Here is a 20,184-nt window from a genome sequence, read left to right as displayed (position 1 = left end):
ATTGCTACTGAGGTGGCAGATTATCCTTGTGTTAGTTCTATTGTTAATAGTGAGACTAGAGAGGGAAATGGACCAAGAGAGAACATAATAGACAGGGAGTCAATGTCACCTTATATAACAGCAGAAAAACAAAGCCCCACCCGTCAAAGAGAAATACGTTTGCTCAAAAGGGCAACATGGAAACCATCTTTCTTGTTGGTGCCCATACTTACTTATTGGTATTATGCCTGGAATTGGACTGCAGGATGTGATAGGGTAGGTTTGACCTTCTAGATCAGGGGTGGAGAACTTTTTTCCTGCCAAGGGCCATTTGCATATTTATAACATCATTTGGCTGCTAGATTTGATTAAACATTTAATTCACCCCTAAAAAAACTCCTAGATTTATTGAATTTCAAGACCTTCCTGTGCTTGCTATGGCAGTGCCAAACCATGAACCCTATTCTAACTGTGGGCCGCATGTTCCCTACCCCTGGTCTAGATGGTGTCCAGAAATGTAGCAGCATGGAGAAGACCCCAAACTGGCTTCAAAAGGACTTCATTCTAGTTAAAATGACTAGATGATAGGATATTTTATTAAATTGGAAATATTTGAAGCTACGTGACTTTTTCATTGCCCTGGCAGCTGCTGACTCTCTCATCTTCCCCTGCCTTTTAGCTTAGCCCCCTGGTCATCTTTGTTTAGCTGACTTTATTCCTCTCAGAACGGGAGAGAACAAGAAGGTTGGTATGGAGTCCTGGCCAGAGATTGAAGGCATAACTTGGATTAGGATGGGATCTCATCATTTTCTAGGCTTCCTTTTCAGTAAGAAGTGAGGCTGTTTGAACTGAACCATTATCTCTGGAAATGATAGCCCCTGATCTTATAATAAACACATTGGAAAGAACATTTCCTTCTTCTATTGAAAAGTCCTTAAAAGTGAAGAGTGAGGATTCAAAAACCACTTGCTATGTAGCTTCTTTGGTTATCTAGCCATCTGCAGTGACGCCATTTAGGGCCACTCATGGGGAATAAGCAGATTTCAAGATCAAGAGAAAGAAGAAAGTGTCAGATTGGGTGTGGATCCTATCTGTACTGGGCAGATTTTGTCAGTGATGGGGGTGGGGAGTAAAATGGGGTAAGAAAAACCTACAGGCTGAGCCAAGGGTTTAAAAGGGAATTAAGTGTTTGATTTGAGAGGAGTCCAAAGGATCATTTGTGCCCCCCACAAAAAAATGACATCAACCCTACCAGGACTGAAACTGCTAGCCCTATTGTTTTTTTTAGCTTAACCCATTATTTTTAGAAAGCTCCTGTCAAAATGCTGAAAAAGCTGCCAACTCGCCGGATTAACCTATCAGTAGGAGTTAGCACAATAAACAAATAGATTTAGTTATGAACAGATAGAACAACTGAGGTAATATGCCAACCAACAAGTTGACCAAGGAGGTAGAGTGAAGAGCTAGAGCAAAGGTTCAGTGAACTCAGTGTGCAGGTATTCAAATAGTCACATCTAGGGAGGATTTTCTACTCTAGCATTGAAACACAGGATGGGACTGTGAGCCCTGCTGTGGCCTAGCTGAGGACCAGAGAGCCCTTGGGCCAGCTGGAGCCTGAAGCCCTTATGAGGAGAGGAGATGCTCTTAAGGCTAGCAAATGCTGCCCTAAACTTTCAGTGCTCCCTCCAGGGGGTTGCTAGAACATTCTGAGGAGGAAGGAAAGAAAAGGCTGTGAGCCTGGTCAGCCCCCCCCCCCCCCCCCGAACTGGGAGAAGTCAGAAAGTACAGAGTGGGCAAATAAGACAAGCTACTTGTGACTAGAACTGAGGCTGATCTGCAGCTACTGGCTTCTGTCCTTGGGTCTAGAACACTCAATAATGAGAATAATGAATAAGAGCTAACAGTTATATGGTGTTTTCAGATTTTCAAAAGGCTCTTATAATCTCCTTTCATCTTCGCAACAGTTCTAATAAAGAGACTTTTAATTTTATGAGGACATCATGAGTGGGGGTGGCAGGGGGAGGTAGAGGTAAAAGGAAGTATGGGGGATTGGGAAAGCAGGCCAACATGTTCTAAGCTGCCTTGGCCTCTGGTTTTCCAGGTGATCCAGAGTCTGCTGTAACAAGACTGCAGTGTATTTGGTACAACCTGAGCCAAATGAATTGTACATGGCTCCCTGGAAAGAAGACACCTCCCAAAGCAAACTATACTCTCTACTACTGGTAGGTGACAAATGGGAACAATATACACACACTCATAGTTTCTAGCAGATATAAAATCTAAGAGAAATTAATTAGCTCAGTCTCCATGGAAGATATATCTTGAGGTGGCTTCTCCCTTTATCCAAAAAGCTCCACTGAGTCTCTGTGTGGCTCCCAATTCCATGATTTGTCCATCTGGTGCTAAATGAGAGGGAGATAGTGGATTTGATTTAATAAACATTCAGATTGTCATTGTTGATTTAGTCCCTCAGTTCCCTTTTCATTGTCTTTTCTCACCAGAGCTTGTAAGGTCCATGCCCACTCTGTCCTCTCTACTATTTATGAAAGCTGCTGTTAGTCATTGGCTAAGAGATTCAGAGGCTAGCCCTGGTTCCTGCTTCCCTACCTCTGGCCTGGGCACTCACCTTCTACCATTTGATCAGTGGCCCCTTGCTTAGCCCCTGCCAGCAGGCCAGAAAACAAAGGGACAGAAGGTACCTGCTTCCCTTCTCTACCATGGCTGGGGGAGGAGGGAAAGGAGAAGGGTCTAAGTACTGCCCCCCCCCCCACTGAAAAAGGACCTAGAGATTTCTTGAATTTCAACAAAGTTAAGCTGCTGTGACTAGAACTGAGCATATCTGCACTTACTGGTTTCTTCCCTTGGGTCTGAGTACAGAACACACAATAATGAGAATAAATAATAAGACTGGTCTACAGAACAATCAATCCAGGGAGATTCTGACAGCATTCATTATCATGGAAAGTTGGGTAATCTTCAAATGCTGTCCTCCATTTGTATGTTGAACACCTCATGTTTATCTCTTTAAAATGAAGGGGAAAAAATCCCTCTAAACAAGTATGAACATTTAACTAGAGCTCTAATTGAAAATGTATTTTATTAAACCAGTCTTGAGAACAATCTGCCCGTACTTTGCCCCCCACTGGATTTTGTTCTTAACTTTATGTATGGATTATGTAAATATATGTGTGTATGCATATAGATATATACAGAAAGAGGTGGTGGACTACAGTTATGGAATAAGGTATGCATTACCTAACATGGCTAATATGTTGATTTGGTTTGGACTGCATTACTTTGTTAAAGGAAAAAGGGAGTGGTTCTGTGGATGAGGGAGAACATCATCCTAGAGAAGTGATAATAGTTTTTAAACATCCCTCCAGCTATTTTTAAGAGACCTGGCTTACTCAGCAGCCAGTGGGAATTTGAATATAGTGGAGGGTGTGTTCAGAGGCATGTGAGATGTGCTAGTTTCTGTGGAGGCAGATTATGGAGGGCCTTGAAAGCCAGGACTGGAATTTGGGTTGAAGTTGTAAACACTGGGAAAATTAGTCTGGTGGCTCCAAGTAGCATACATTGGAAGACAGGAAGAGTCTAGCGGCAGAACAGAGGAAGCTATTGGAGCAATGCAGGTATATGGTGACATAGGAGGGATTGGTGGAAATAGACATGGGAGCTAATCCAAGAGACATTTCAAGGGAAGAAAAGAGAGAGGGGAGACTGATCAGATTTCAAGAAAGAAAGAAAAAAGGTGAGTCTAAGGTTGCCTAGGAAATTTGAAGAACAGTGTTGGTTCTATTAATGATTGGAAGGGACAAGTTGTGCTGAGGAAAGGTTTTCAGCATGTTGGGTTGGAGGTGCCTGGCTAGGTAACAGTAAATGTGAGCTGAGAATGACGCTGACTTGGGGGAAGCAGCAGTAAGGAGGTGTTGGTCAAAGGAAGGCTCCAGGCTCCCCAGGTTGAACTTCCTCCCACCTGGCTGCTCTTCTGCTGCTGCATTACTTAAGCACCAGCTGTATGCGAAACACTGTGCTAAAGGGGTGCCTTTGCCTTCAGGGAGCCTCGTGGGACACCCTGGCTAGAGACAGAGTAGCTAGAAAGGGGAGGGCATGTTCATTACTGGCAACTCTTGTCAGTGAACAGCACGCTAAGCCTTGGGCAGAGTTTGTCCTCCAGGTGCTCCACTGTAGATTGTGGTGGAGTTGTTTTCCTTTCTGGAATGTAAATGGAAGTGCCTTTTAAAAACAAGTTTAAAAAATAAACTTGGCCCTTATAGCAGCACTTCCTCCCTTCCAAAAACACATACCTAAACTTCAGTCTTTCCTAGATTTGAAATATCATTTAAATATTTTATATATTTTATATATTTGTATCCATTTCTCTATCTCATAGGTACCACAGTCTGGAAAAAAGTCTTCGGTGTACAAACTACTATATGGAAGATCAACTCACTGGATGTTCTTTTGATCTGCATAAAGTAAATGTTTCAAGTTCTGACAAAATTCAGATAATGGTTACAGATACCACTGGAACAATTAGACCCTCCTATAATGTCATTTTGTTAAATTCTGGTAAGTTAGGTCTCTTGATAACCAGAGAAAATAGTTACTGCTCAAGTGTCTTCCTTTCATTCCCAACATAAGAATTGATTTCCTCCAGTGACAAGTGGGCTGAACTTCTGTAACCCACTCCTTGGTAGATCCTTGTCATGTGGGGAAGCTGAGGGGATGCTAGTCCAGTCATGGACATGAGGTCATCTCAGCATGTGATGTTATTAAATGATGAGCATGTATATTATTGAATACAAGATGGAAAAGTTCAGGATCTGCTGCATGGGGAGAGCAGACAGCCACCATCTCCTGCTCCTCCCCAAACATCCATGAAGAAAAATCCATGAGAGAGTGAGATAATGGCCTCAGCTGAGGTCTTCGAAGTGAAAGTGCTGATGCCAGCCAAGAGGTTGCCATACTGGCTTGAAGCTCAAGTCAGCCTTTCCTTTCCACGGATATTAATGATAAAAGAAAAGAAAGGCTTTGACTACTAATGATTTCCAGATGTTTTATTTGAAGGTGCTCTCCTCTAGTGAGGCACCCAGGCTTAATTAGAGCTGACTCATGTAAAACAAGACCTGGGACCTCTTGATCTTTGGCTGGTCACTCTCCTTCCCAGCCTTCCATGCCTGCCCACCATCACAGGGGCCCCACTGCTTGGAAGCTGACCACATGTGCTATGTCTCAGACCATCCCAATACAAAGAGACATCCCCACTGAAGTGACCTTTTGATGTCCCTGCCCCAATGTGTGCACCCTGAGCATGAGGGAAATCTGGAGTGACTCTGTATTCTTGATTTCATTTCTCAATTGCAGTGAAACCTGATCCCCCTATTATCACAGTCCTCTCTCTCCAGAATGACAGCCTGTATGTGGAATGGGAAAGTTCAGAAAACTTTGAGAGCAGCTGCTTAGTTTATCAGGTGCAAGTCACTGACAGCAAGCCAAAGACATACAGAGTAAGTTGGTTTGTGGATCGTGGGGTGTTGCTTGAGCACTGGTAAGCCTGGATTGCCTTTGAGATTCTGACAAGCAGAAACATGACTAAAGGTGCATTTCACTGTTCTGCTGCTTGAGGGCTCTAAGGGAATATTACCAGAAAGGCTGGTCTGAAGCTAGGTCTGCTGCTTGTAATGGGAATAGTGGGCAGACACTTCAGAGTTCTTAATTTGGGTGACAAACAATCAAATGTGGCAATATTGGTGGACCTCAATGAATTCCAATGAAGTTCCTTCTCTTGGTAATCTGTTCAGAAGGGCACTGATATGTCCTGGGGAGTGCTGCTAAGTCCTGCCCCATTGCTTTTCAGCAAACATTTGTGAAAACTCCAGGATAGGAGAGATATCTGTCCTCCTCTCAGGAATGGAAGCTTACTAAAGATGGGAATATTCTACCCTTGGCTTTTGTCTCCCCAGTCCTTATACCTGGTAGGTTATGTTTGAATGGAGGATCCTGCTGGGAATTGAGTAAATCCTCATATTTGATCAATCAATTATATGTCATAAGGAACTGAGTGCTGGGCCTGGAGTCAGGAAGACCTGAGTTCAAATTCTTCCTCAGACACTGTATGACCTTGTTTGTCTCAACTTCCTCAATTGTAAAATGGGAATAATAACAGTACTTACCACCCAGGGTTGTTATGAGGAGCAAATGAAATAATATTTGTTAAAACCTGGCACATAGTAGGCACTTAATAAATGCTTGTTCCCTTTCCCCTTCTCAATGCATCTTGTATGAAGCCCAGCTTCTTGCTAGTGTTGGGCAGTATTTTTGTGACAACCCATTGACCTTGGGCAGATCACTTTACTTTCTAAGTGCTTCAGGCAACTTTCTCAGTCTGTTATTTACACATAAAATGCAGAGGGAATTTTCATTTGGGGAGTTCCCTTCAGGCACAAAATTGTCTAAAAGACCACTTCTACTTCCCAGCCCCCAGGGTGGGCCTTTTGCTGATTTAGGTGTATCATGTATTGTAGAGGAGTCTTGTCTCCTCCTTCTTTGTCTTGGCAACAGTACTCAGCCCAACTACTGAAATAGTAGGTGTTGGAAAAATATAGCTGTTTTTTTCATTCATTTGGCACATATTTTTGAATGCTTAGTATCTATAAAGCACCATGCTAGTAAGGAATCCCTTTTTCTGGGCACCTTGCAACGTACAAGATACATATCATAATGGAAAGAGTGTGGGATTGGGAGATGAGTTGAAATCTCCGAGACTTAACAGCTCTGCAGACCTTGGTTCCCTCCCATTCAAAGTCATATGGTTTGGTTACATGATCTCTAAGGCCCCTTTCAGTTTTGAAATTCTCTGCTCTCCTGACATCAGCCTGGCTTAGCAGGATGGCACCTTAGATTGGGGTCTTAACTTCCTTGAGCCCAATTTTTTCAACTGCAAAATGAGAGAAATAATTAATGTTGCTCTATGCTCTTTACTTTAGAGGATGATTGCAAGCAAACTGCTCTACATAAATCAGAGCCTAGAATAAAGGGAAATGGTTTTGATTTCTCCTCTTCCCTCCATCCCATGCAAAAACATTCAAGAAAACCCAGGCTGAGTTGGTGACTTGCCCACAGTCGTTGAGTTTGTCTAGGACCTTCCTCCACCTTGCTGCCACTCTATGGGGTTCCACTCTACTAAAGCTTGGTGCCAAGAAAAATGAGTCCCCTCTCTTCCCTCTTGGAGGTAGTTAGAGGACACCACAGTACCCTACAGTGAGCCTGGAGTCAGGAAGACCTATATTCAAATTCATCCTCAGACTAGTTTGTGTGACCCTGGGCAAGTCATTTAACCCATCTGTCTCAGTTTCTCCAACTGGAAAATGAAGTTAATGAGAGCACCTACTTCCCAGGGTTGTTGTGAAGATTAAATTAGGTTATTTGTAAAGTGTCTGATAGATAGTAGGTCCTTAAGAAATGCTTGTGTTTGTCCCTCCCCCCAAGCCAGGCTCTAGTCTTGCTGAATAGAGTTGTTTCCTACATGCATCTGAGCTGAAGAGATCATCCATATGCATACTACTGAGCTTAACAGGTTAGCTAAGAATAGTCATTTATCTGGGTTCCTTTAAATGTTATGTTTATACTTTTGAGTAACTGATGTCAGTGTCTGATGTTCTGTCTTTAACAGATGTTCACCAGCTGCTTCCTCTCCCAAACTACCCTCACAGTGGCTGGGTTCTGATTTCTAGATTTGTTTGTTAGAATTTTCCTCTTTCAGTTCCTTTATTGGTAGGGGGCAGGGAGGATGGGGGGGGGTTTAGGGACAGAGGGGGAAGGGGGAAGGTGTCAGTTCCTAAGCATCAGTCAGTGTTTAGTGACCACTGGAATAGGAGTCCAAACTGGTATCTGTGTGGTGACATTGCCAGGACTACGGTCAACCCTGGGCAGTTGGGGAAGTAAAGTGGGAGGAATTTGTCCCAAGTCTCCCTTCCCAGATGCTGGTTCCTTCATGTTCTTTCCATCCAGCCCACCTAGAAGAATGGTTCTCAAGAATTAGAGAATATGATGAATTAAGATGTAAGGAACGAACAAGCCTTAACGTCTTCTTCTTCTGGTTGGGGCATTTACATCTTCCAGCCAGCAAACCCTTAAGCCAAAGAAAAGACACTCAAGTTGAAGAAGTAGTGTGGGCTATCTTGAAAGAAAGGTAAACAGGCCTAGATGGGCAGAGTGAGATGCACGCTTTTCCCATATGGGCAGTGTACCATTTGGTTGGGCTTGACTCAGTTTATTTGTCACAAGGGAAATTTTTTTTCAGGGATAAGGGAAAATAAGAATTCTTCCCTTTTCCTCCCCCACCAAAAAAATAAGATAAAAAGAGCATCAATGGAACCATTTTTAAAATTCACAGAAGAGAACTAAAGGGAATTGAGAAAGAGATGTGGACAGATAGGACAGCTTTTTGTTGAATCTATTACATACTTTTTGAAAACAAGCTTTATGTATCATAGATTTAGTTTCATAGGTTTCTCTTCCTTATATGTGGAAATGTTTGTGTGTTGTTTTTTTATCAAGATCAGAATAACAGAAAACAGTCCAGAAAAAAGGAAAGAAAATCTCCTTAAATAACACACACACACACACACACCCACACACACACACACACACACACACACACACACACACTCACTCACACATTCTAGCATCATGGCTTAGCAATTTCTGTAGTGAAAGATACTACTACCCCTATAGAGGACCCTCTGTATATAGAGCAGTGGGGGCAAATTCAAATAGAAATAGACTCCACTAACCTGTACAGAAACATATTGACTTAGAAAACCACATGGCAACTATCCGGTTCAGGCTGCATTGGGAGTTTTGGGGACCTCCATGTACATGACTTCTCTAAAGCAGATCATCCCTGACTGTAGATATTGGTGATATTCATATCTTCTCTTCTGTTCTAAAACTGCCTGGGAATTGGCAAAAGAGCCCAAGGAGCTTCTTTTTCTCTACTTACTACTGATAAGCTAGACCATCATTTCAGAATTTTGTATGCCCTTTAGAAATTCTGACAGTAGCCTTTTCTCAACACTTACTCCAAAAGATAGCTGTGCCTCCCCTATACTTTGGGTCTTTAAACCTTTCTACAGATTCTAATGGACTAAATAAGCCTTCCAAGGTCTTCTCTCTGAATTTTTGCCTGTGTTTTGGGGTCTCTTGTTGTCATGACACTGATGGTCCTCTGTGTGTTTAATAAGAAGTGACTTCAACTCTGTAGGAAAAGGTTTGGGGTGCACCCTTCCCTCTCTTCCTGTTGTCTCTCCCTGTCTCTGTCGCCTTCAAATTTGACTCTTCTGTGTTGTAACTGGGGAGGTTTAGATCCTGAACCCTGCCAGTTTCTAATGACCTCACAGCCACTTTTAATGTTTTCCAGGTTGAAGAAGCTAAAAGTAAATGCTACATTTCCCAAGCATCTCAGGAACTTTCAGGAAACTCCAGGGTTAGTAAATTCTTCATTCTTTAATTTGTTCTGAATATCACAGACAAATTGGGGGACATTATTTTGTTTTCCCTAAACACCACAAAAGCAGATTCATTTTATCCAGCTTATGATTACTAATTAATTTTCTTCTTTTTCCTTCTAAAAGTCAGAGATCGAATGGAAATTTGTTTTACTCATATGAAAACATTTTGCTTGAAAATGTGTGACAGTCAAATGGTGCCTTTCCCTATTAGAGCTTTTATTTTATATTTTAGGAAAAAAATTGCTTAGTGATCGAGCTCACAGACCGTGATACTCAATACACAGTCAGAGTGAGAGCCAAAACTAGTAAGTATTGCTTTGAAGATGTGGACCTCTGGAGTGCCTGGAGTCCTGAGAAAATCATAGGTAAGAGAGTGATCTTTCCTCATATGGAAAAACTTTCAGGTGTGGAAATGAGGCAAGATTCCCTCCTCACACGACTCCTCCAACCACAGCTTTCATTCAGGCTCTTGGCTCCTCTTACTCACCCTCAATGCTACCTCACTTCAAGTCTCTTTGTCACTCCACTTTGGATTTTTCTACTGCATTTCTCTTTTTGCACTTGAAGGACTTCCCTATGTGACACCCTCTAACTTCCCAGCCTTGTTCCATATATCCCACAGTCCTGCCACACTGGCCTTCTTGCTGTTCCTCACACAAAACCACTCAAACTCCCATCTTTTTGCCTTTACCCTAGTCAGGTCTCTTGCCTGGAATGCATGCCTTCCTCATCTTCATGGAATCTCTGTTTCTGCAGGAGACCTTTCCTGATCTGATCCTCTAGTTGCTAGCAGGGTCTAGAGTGCCCCCCCTCTCTATCCCCCCACCACACCCACACCCAAAATACATACACACACAAACATTTTGAATCTGATTTTTGTCATGTATGTGTATCTGTGTGTGTGAGTGCATGTGCTTGTTTATGATCATGTCTCTTCTATTAGAATGTAAACTCTCTGAGAGCAGAGATTGTTTTACTTTTTTTCCTTATCTCTCCAAGGCCTGACCCAAAGTGGGTACTGGTAAGAGTTTGTTAATTGATTCCCACATCTCTTTCCACTATCTCAATCAGTAATGACTACCTGCCTCATACCGTTGATATAGTTCTTGTTATCTTTGCTGAATTTGTGTCTTAGCTCCCTAGAAGACTCTAGACACTCTGAAGGTGGGAGCCAGGGCTTCCCCAGCCTCCAGTACAATGCTCTGCACATAGTAGGGGCTTAATATAAAGAACCCTCCCGCATCCCCATCTGGGCCTGTGTAGGCTCAGGCTTTTTGCTGTATACCCCCTGCCCTCACCCAAGAGAAAATGGATCTGGGCAAACTTACTGTTGGATGGAATCCTGTATTGAACCCTCTTATAGAATAACCAGACCCCCAAATAGATCTCTTCAGTCTGTGATTCCTTGGGTTCTCCACTTAGATAATAGTGATTGTTCATCAGATACAATTAGTTACCCACCTCTGATGATGGGTGAGGAGAAGAAGAATATAGCCCTTTAGCATGCACATAAAGCTCTCATGGAGCTTCCCGGTTTAGGCTAAATATAATCTTGAGAAAGATGAGAATAGGCCCAGAAAAGGGGGAAGTGACTTGCCCATGGCCAGGAAGTACATCATCAAGGAAGTCTCCTTGCCTGCCTGTTTCTCTCCATCTAAATGGGGGACCAGGCTCAAGCAGTAGTTTTTTCCAAAATGTTTTGACTCTGACTCACAGTCTTTCCCATGCATTTTATTTTCCAGGCCAGAAGCCTGATCTGACGTTTTATACCATCACATTGCTTTCCATCCCCATCGCTATCTCCATCTCAACGCTTCTCCTGCTGCTTTATTTAAAGAGGTAAAAGAGCTAGCTTGTCCACACACACACACACACACACACACACACACACACACACACACATATGTATCTGTCACCATTGAGAGCAAAGAACAGATACAGGGCCCATCAAGGCCAGGTCACAACTCACAGCAGCAAATTGGGCTGTTGCATTGGACTAATCCCTTTCTGACCATAAGGGCAGGCACAATGCCAACAATGACTGTAGCTATAGTAACAAATATTAAGGATGAGATAGGATTATTGAGCTTGTTTAGAACCAAAATTTTATCCTAATTAAAAACAGTACTGTGCTTTAGAAATGGAGTGGTAAGAAATAGAAAAAGGAAATGAAAAATTAAGGAGGAATGTTCTCCTTGCCCGGAGCAATCTTCTTAAAGTCATTTCAATCAGCAATCCCTTGTCTGGTATATCAAACCTGAAGAACCCCTTTAAGGCAAGAGGTAGAAATCAATCCTTGAGATCTCCTGCACATGCCTGCTGTTCTTTTGGACTTTCCCAATCTCTCCCCACACATTTACAGAACTTGAAACTCTTAGGGCATTCACTTTCCATGGTTTAGTTCAAGTAATTATACCAAATCAGGTCGGGGTTCACATCTTCAGAGGCAGCTACATTTAAACTAAATGATCTTTTATTAGAGGCAGCCAAGTAGTACAGTGGAGAGAGGCCAAACCTAGAAGTCAGAAAGCATCATTTTCCTGAGTTCACATCTGGCCTCAGACACTTAGTAGTATCTATCTGAAGTGACCCCTGGGCAAGTCACTTCCCCCACTTGCCTCAGTTTCCACATATGTCAAATGAGTTGGGAAAGGAAATAGCAAAGCACTCCAGTATCTCTGCCAGGAAAATGCCAAATGGGGCCACAGAGAATAGAACATGGATGAACCAACTGAACAGTCTTTTATTAGAATCATCACCCAAAACACTTGTTTCTATCTTTTTTCTTTAAGACTGAAAATCATTATTTTCCCTCCAATTCCTGACCCTGGGAAGATTTTTAAAGAGATGTTTGGAGACCAGAATGATGACACACTGGTAAGTATTGATGGTTTGAAATTAGAAATTAGTTATTTGTGACTATTTTGAATCTAAATGAATCAAAGGGGAATTAAATTAAGATATAGCATCTTGATCTTGGCAAAAACTTCTCAGCAACCCACAAGATCCTGGCCTTGCTTTCTCCCCTCAATTACTAGGGATTATATTTTCACTAAAAATGGAGAGGAAAAGAAGAGCCTGATATATAGTAGATAATTAATAAACTCTTGTGGACTGACAGCCCCTTTTGTGTAGGCCTTCCAAACCTCAGTCACTATCACCTGGTTTCTAGATTGTCTCTATAGGCAAAGAGAAAAACTGGGGAGTGGGGGCAAAGATAGTAATGAGTGTTGGGTTAAATCACAGGTATTTGACCCCTGAGGCAGCCAGGGGTCTCTCTACTATAGCATACTGCCAATGGGCAATTTTCTTTTCTTTAGGCATGGCCAAACAATGTCATTCTGCATCATATTTGTCTGTAAAGCATCTATATTTGAATGTGTTTTGTTCAGCACTGGAATAATTTGGATATGGATTCTTGTTCAAAATTTGTCGAACTGAATTTCTTTCCTCTGTTCCATTGTCACTAAGAGGGCTGCTCTCTATGTTAAGAGGATTTTCTCCTTTTCATCATAATTTATATCGATTCAATTTACTGATTAAAAAATCAGTCCTTTTATCTAACCCTGCTCCCTGCTCCATCTGTGCCAATTGAGATTTCCAGTTTTGAAAACTGCTTTTTCTCTTGTTACAAATAACAAATGGTTGCTCAGTTTTTAAAAACAGTTAAATGCCACTGCTTCATGTGCTATAATTGGCTTCAATGTGCAAACAATGGTTCTATAATGAAACCTTTGGCCCACAAAGGCCATATTGCCTTGAGCAGGAAATTCACAGTAAGAAAATCTCCTTTCTAGTGAGATTTCTGACCTTCAAAGCCATCATAATCTAAAGTTTTGTATTTCAACATGTTCCCATTGTTATCATGTATATAACACCACAGTATAAAGGGCCTGTATTGAAGCAGCTAGCATTACACCTTAATAAAAACCACTTATAGTAACCTGCCCATAGAAATGCTTTTCAACCATGTAGTATATTTTAACTATCTGCTACATTGTACTATTGTTCTTTATCTGAATCAGGGGTTCTTAACCTGGGTTTTGTTTGTTTGCTTTTGAATATTTGATCACTGTATTTCAATAAATTTCCTTTCCTTTGTCATCTTCTGCCTTTTAGTTTAGCATTTTAAAACCACTGTTCTGAGAAGGGGCTCATAGGCTTCCCCAGGTGAAGGCCAAAGGACTTGAAGACACATACACATAGACACACACACACACACACACACACACACACACACAAACACAAAAGGGTAAAGAAATCCTGCTCTAAATGCTGTATGGTAGCTTCTTGGGGCAGCTATATGGAACTGCAAGGAATAGAGCCTTGGGCCTGGAGTCTGGAAGACCTGAGTTCAAATCCAGACTCAGACATGTACTAGCTATATGACCCTGGGTATGTCACTTAACTTTGCCTCAGTTTCCTCATCTGTAAAATGAACTGGAGAAGGAAACGGCAAACCACTCTGACACCTTTGCTAGGAAAACCCCATATAGGGTCACAAAGAGTCAGACACAGAAGTGATTAAACAACAACAGCTTCTTGAAGGATTAAGTGGTGGGTTGGTAGCCTCACCAATGTATTTTTTTTTATTTATACATATAATTTTAAGATTGAGTTAGCAGGTAATTCTCAGTCGGGAAGGACTTGGCCAAAGAATCAAAAACCTTGCATAGATATGTTGTACAAAGTGGAATTCAATGTGAAACTCATGCTAGCAGCTGGTGTTTGGTGCCTAGGTACAATTTGATATAAGACCTGCCTAATCCTTCCATTTAGTTGGAATGTGAGGGAGGAAATTTGATTAATACTGTAATTGGTAAACATGTTAATACTGTAATTTGTGAACATTTCAAATGACTTAGCATACCAAGCAAACACAGGTAATGTTGAATTCTAATTACTGGAAACTGCTGAAAATGCAATTTCGTAGAGCTTCTAATTTACACAGGAGATGATGGATGATAATTTTGTCTTTGTTCTTGTACTGTTTCTCAACTAGTATGTACCAGGACAGATCCCCTCGAACCTGGACATTAGTTTGGGACTTGTCTTATACACGACTAACTTGAGGCATCTGTTCCCTCCCCATTAAAGGCAGCTGAATAGCCATTGCTACTCTCTCTTCTCCATTTCTATTCCATCTCTTCTTTTCTGACCCCTTTTCTTACCTGAAAATCTACACTTAGGGAAAGTTAGACCCTTTAGCCAGAAATGACCTGACTATAATCGAGACGTAAAATCACAATCGCTGTTGACAAACCCCTTGCGCCTTGGGACTGCCTTGTGTTAGTGCCACCATTATCCAGAATTGCTTTTGGTCCTTTGGCTAGAAGGCTCCAGATGATCCTGCTCATGCCATATTTTCTCGAATGAATAGGAACACCCAAAGGCCTTCGAGCAGCACCATTGCCTCAGTTAGCTTTTTGAACAGAGAAAAGAACACAGGGTTTAGAGTTAAAGGATCTTATTTGAATCCTGACTCTGTCACTACTTATGTGACCTTGGGGAATTTGTCACTTGCCATCCTAGGACTCTAAAAAGAACTTGTTGGACCAGATGCCTTCTCAGGCCTCCTTGACTTGAATCACCTTTGTAGAGCTAGAGGGTCACATTACAAAAAGAAACTGGAAAGAAATGGTTGATGAGCAAGTGAACCAGTTGAAGAGAAAAGGCACCATTTTTCATGAGACTTAGCTCACATTTTGGGAAAATTCCCATGATGGTTATCCCTCATGACAACATATTTATCAATACACAAAAGTCTCACGCCTTTTTCTCCCTTAAAGTTAGTTCCAGATCATTCTGTTGCCTTAACTTTGTTTCGTTAATTTTCCAAATAGACGAATGTTTCTTAGGTCAAGAAAAAGACTCACATGTTTCCATGCATGCAAAACCAAAAATAAGCATTGATAGTGAGTGCCCAGGGAAAGGACTTCGCTTAGAAATAATTATCTCTTCCCCCCCCTCCTTCCAGCACTGGAAAAAATATGACATCTATGAGAAGCAAATTAAAGAAGAAACTGACTCAGTGGTGCTGGTTGAAAATCTGAAGAAGACGTCTCAATAAAGTGAATAATTTATTTGGACATCATGTGTGACTACCAGGAAATTCCTCCCATTCTTCATTAGTTACCTTGAAAATCAATGAAAACGGAAATCATTGGACCAGTTAGGCAGAAGAGGCAGGTTCTTAAGTCATGCACCTAAAAATCCAGAGAAAGGAGTGAGCCATTCTCATGGAAGCAAAAACAAACATATTTTGCCATGGTTACAGAATTTAATATTGGGAGAAACCATTTTCTTGTGAAGCCTACCCAACCTCAAAAAAAAAAAAAGATGTTGATGGCATTAAGGAGAGCACACTTAAACTTGGACTGGTTTCTCTCTTACCAGTCAGCACCAGATGGCAGAGTGTGGGTTTTTTTTTTTTTTTGGTTTGTTTGTTTTTTGGTCTTAAGTTCTAGTGTAGGATAATAAACAAGTTATATTTACTTGCAGCCAGTATACTACCATTATTTTTTATCCTTCTCAGAAGCCTTTCATGACTCCTGGTAAGCCAGAATCACAAGTGCCCTTTCAGCATCTGTCCAAAGGTTGTTTTGATAAAAAGTGGAATGTGACAAACTTACCAGGATGAAAATCTTCACTTGTTTCATTTGAGCTTCATTGACATTTTCCTTTTCTCTAATTCTGAGATGGTTTTATTAAAATCTTCTGATAAGAGATGGGCTTATTACAGAGCAAGTAGAGGGCCCAGTTGAGATGCTGGTCCCTTTAGGTACACAACTTTGCCAATGTGTAAAGAATAGAAAAAAGAAGAATTCCTAAATTTTGATGTCCACTTCATCTACCCTTGAAGGGGCTTGTGTCAGATGACCAATGATGTAAACCTAAAGAGTGCATTTTGGTGGAACAGCAGTGATATATCTGTGTTTGAGTCTGTACCAGCTTTTAGAAGTCCATGTTGGCAATGACAATGGCCAAACTGAAGTTAGGTTGAACTTTCTATCCAGCAGAGGCCACAATGATTCCAGGAGTCTTAGGAGTGAAACATATGGGCTCACAAGCTGTTCCTTTGACTTAACCTCTGGCAATAAGTCTTGAACATCTATTGGATGTGCCCCACAGCATTCTAGGTACTGTGGAGGCCAGATACAAAGTTGTGGACATAATCCCTGCCCTCAGTTTATTATCTTGTGGGAGCCTTTTTTGTTCATTTCTGTATTTGCCCAGCCTCTTCTCTCCTTTCTTTTTGTAGATTTGCCCATCCCTACCCAGAAGTTGCTCATCTTGTTCTTCTTTTGAGCTTTGCCCCTGTTTTGCTAAGATCTCCCCTGCCCAACAGAGAGTATATGAGATTCTCAAACTAAGGAAAAGCAAAGGGCCCTAGAGAAAACCTGATACCTGAAACATTTTTCTTTCCTCTATCCCACACTCTGACTTAAAGTAAATGTGGGTACACTGAAAAATATTTAAACAGTGTTCATGTTTTGGTTTTGTTGCAAGAAGGGGAGTTTGACCTATCTATAAGAATATATTTACTATTCAATTTTTTATATTAACCCGCAAATGTTTCTGCATGTTTTCTAACGGAAGAGTTAGGTATACTCTGAAGTTTGCTGTTTTGCTTTGGGGGGAAAAATCAACTCTTTTCTTGGTCCTAAGAATTCTTCAGAGCCCCACTACTTAGCCTTAGCTTAAATAGGACAGTGCCTATATAGTGTGAGTCACCAGACAGCCAGCAAAATAGCCCACATATTATGCAGAATTTTTTTTACTTCATGTGTTCCCTCCAATCCCCAGTAGATTTAAGGAGGCACTTCCAAATGGCTTTCCCCATATTTCTCCACCATCACCATCACAGTATTGTCTATAATAACCATCCAAAGTTATCTTCTCAAGGCATCGTCAGATTATTGCTTTCAACAGATAGGAACTTTGGTGCTTCCACCATGGCCCTCTCTAGTACTTAAGAGACTCATTCCTCCTGTGTGGTGAGTGTGTGAAAGAAGCCAGGGAAAGGGGCTTCCGACCTGGCTTTCAGAGCTTCTGTGGACAGGGATGCACTGGTGGAAAATCCGCAATCTCCATAGTAGTGGAAAAGGATGCTGTGATTGATTTTCCTGCATGTTTAGCTGTGTAGCAATGTTAGTGGTTTCTCTTTGTGTTTATTTTTAAGGCCAAATTAAGGCAAGGGTACAGATTGGAGATGCTGTTCCTTTGTGCTCTTTGCTTCTATCTATAAGAAATTTGTTTTCCTCTTTATGAATAAGAGTCAAATCTAGGTGTCTTAAGTGTCTCTGATCTAATTTGGAGTACTTTCCCAGTTGTGTTTAGGCATGTTATATGCCAGCGTCTACTAGAACCTAGAACCCTTAGAACTTGTGATTAGTGAGGGGACTACTGGTGTTAGCTCAGTCTAGCCCAACAGCTTGTATTAGAGACATCCACCTCATTTTGGCAGTGATGAAATATGGTCTGCAGAGTAGCAGAAAACCAAGCCCCAGGAGACTTGGGGAATTATTGCGAAGCATCCACAGGCATACTCCATGGAATGCTCTATGGAGACATTCACTTCTCATTCCATGCTTTTTACCTGCCTAAGATCTTCTCACCAATCTATACACCTGTGGGACCGACCAGCAGGTCTCCAAATGCACTAAGGACACATTGCTCTGACTCTGCACTAAGACTAAGTGGGCCACTTTTTTTAATGTTTTTTTCCCTTTAAATTGGAAATCATCTTGTTTGACCTCTTTTGAAAGTTTTAAAATAAATCTGGACTCTACTCAGCGCCATCATTCTGGTCTTATTTCGGGTAAATCGTCAAAGAAACAGCATAGCAGAGAGAAGAATAGAATTCAAAGGTCAACATTTTTCTCAAAGTCCAAACTGCAGCCAAGAAAGCTTCAAGGGACATTTAATAGGAGAGAATTCATCAACAGGTATTTTATGAGCCCCAGTTTGTACCAGGTAAGAAGGCTACAAGTGATAAAAAAAAAAAAAGAAACAAGCCCTTCTGGCATGGAGCTTCTATTCTAATGGTAAGACAGCAAGGACCACACATGTAGAAAGTGAATGAATACAAATGCAAAGCAAGGATTTAAATCCAAGACAGTTTTGGTGGGGAGGGAAAAGCCACGAAAGACTTTCTGCAGAAGAGGGGTCTGAGCTGCCATCATTCTTCTAGCTGACCAAAGCACCTCCTCTCCCCATTAAAATCTTCTGGCTTAAAGTGTCTATGTGTAAGGAAGATTATCATTTTTCAGGTGTGGAAATAAACTCAGAGAACTTAGGTTATTTTCCCATGATCACACAGCTAGATTTTCCATGAAGAAAATCTGGAGTAGATGCCCTTCCACCAGAGGTAAAAGTTATGCAGAATACTTTTTGGTTTTATAGTTTCGGTCTTGCACTCCTATAGTGTGTTGGGCTGTTTAGATTTCATTTGAGGAGAAGTTATTTTCCCATAATCCCTAGAGGTCAAACAACCAGATACCAAATTACTCTCTTTGATTTTCACAGTCTCATGTTTCCAACCACCTTTCAATGCTTTGGAAAAAATACTCCCTGCAAACACTCCTCAGAATTCCTTATGATTCAATACAGAGCTCAGGAGACATCCTTCTGAGAGGAAACATGGAGTTAAGGACACTTGAGGCTACACACACACACATGGGATGTATGGGAAACAAATCCAGCCACCATAAAAAATGCTTTGTCCAACTCAATTGTGGGGTGGTGGGCCCTGAGCACATTTCTTTTCTAAAGAAATGTTCTGCACTATTCTATTAGAAACCAGGAGGGATGGGAATTCAGGGAAGCCTGGAGGGAGTTGCATGAACTGATGCTGAGTGACATGAGCAGAACCAGAAAAACACTGTCCACCCTAACAGCACTGGGGGGGGGGGGGTGATGATTAACCTGGATGGATTTACTCATTCCATGCAACAATCAGAGACAATTTGGGGCTGTCTGAGATGGAGAATCCCATCTGTATCCAGATAAAGAGCCCTGGAGTTTGAACAAAGACCAAGGTCTATTAACTTTAATTTAGGAAAACAACCTGATATCTTACTGTCTGATCTTGTTACCTCTTAGACTTCTCATCTCTTCCTTAAGGATATGATTTCTCTCTCATCACACTCAATTTGGATCAATGTACAACATGGAAACAATGTAAAGACTGGCAAATTGCCTTCTGTGGGGGGTGGGGGGAGGGAAGTAAGATTAGAGGGAAAATTGTAAAACTCAAAATAAATAAAATCTTTAATTAAAAAAAGAAATGTTTTGTTTATATCTCATTGATATGGGCACCTGGGAATATTCCTGTTCTTTGTAAGCTCCTTAGCAGTTGTAGAGGCAATCAAAGAAATAACTTCAAGCATCCTACTTTATTTTTTAAATTATAAATATTTTGTTTTCCAATTATATAAAGTAATAGTTTCTACCAATCATTTCTGCAAGGTTTTGAATTTTATAACTTTTCCCCTCCTTTCCCCCTTATCCAACAGAAGGCCATGTGATATATAGTCTTTACATTTGCTTCCATGATATGCATTTATCCAAATTGAGTGTGTTAAGAGAAAAAAAAACATCCATAAGGAAGAAAGAAAATATTATAGATGGCGAAGTTCTGTAATGCACAAAAGAAATTTTTTTAAAAATTGAAGATTATAAGCATTGG

At 41.2% G+C, this 20,184-nt stretch overlaps 1 protein-coding gene across 2 annotated transcripts in view; it reads left to right on the top strand.

The window, feature by feature from the left end:
• Positions 1-19,667, top strand: part of IL13RA1 (interleukin 13 receptor subunit alpha 1) — a 36,910-nt gene extending 17,243 nt beyond the window's left edge. Inside the window, exons 4-11 of one of the 2 annotated variants that reach the window (XM_074208120.1) lie at positions 2,081-2,201; positions 4,373-4,551; positions 5,347-5,489; positions 9,404-9,469; positions 9,727-9,859; positions 11,237-11,333; positions 12,287-12,371; positions 15,472-19,667. In XM_074208120.1, the coding sequence (XP_074064221.1) occupies positions 2,081-2,201; positions 4,373-4,551; positions 5,347-5,489; positions 9,404-9,469; positions 9,727-9,859; positions 11,237-11,333; positions 12,287-12,371; positions 15,472-15,564 (917 nt within the window). In that variant the 3' untranslated portion in view covers positions 15,565-19,667. Of the gene's footprint in view, positions 1-2,080; positions 2,202-4,372; positions 4,552-5,346; positions 5,490-9,403; positions 9,470-9,726; positions 9,860-11,236; positions 11,334-12,286; positions 12,372-12,814; positions 13,736-15,471 lie in introns of those variants that run through there. The other variant, XM_074208121.1, reaches the window with a different exon arrangement.
• Positions 19,668-20,184: the final 517 nt, after the last annotated feature.

This window comes from Macrotis lagotis, chromosome X (assembly GCF_037893015.1).
Source record: "Macrotis lagotis isolate mMagLag1 chromosome X, bilby.v1.9.chrom.fasta, whole genome shotgun sequence".
Lineage (NCBI taxonomy): Eukaryota > Metazoa > Chordata > Mammalia > Peramelemorphia > Peramelidae > Macrotis > Macrotis lagotis.
The sequence above is the reverse complement of the archived record's forward strand: the minus strand, read 5'-3'. Positions and strand labels throughout refer to the sequence as shown.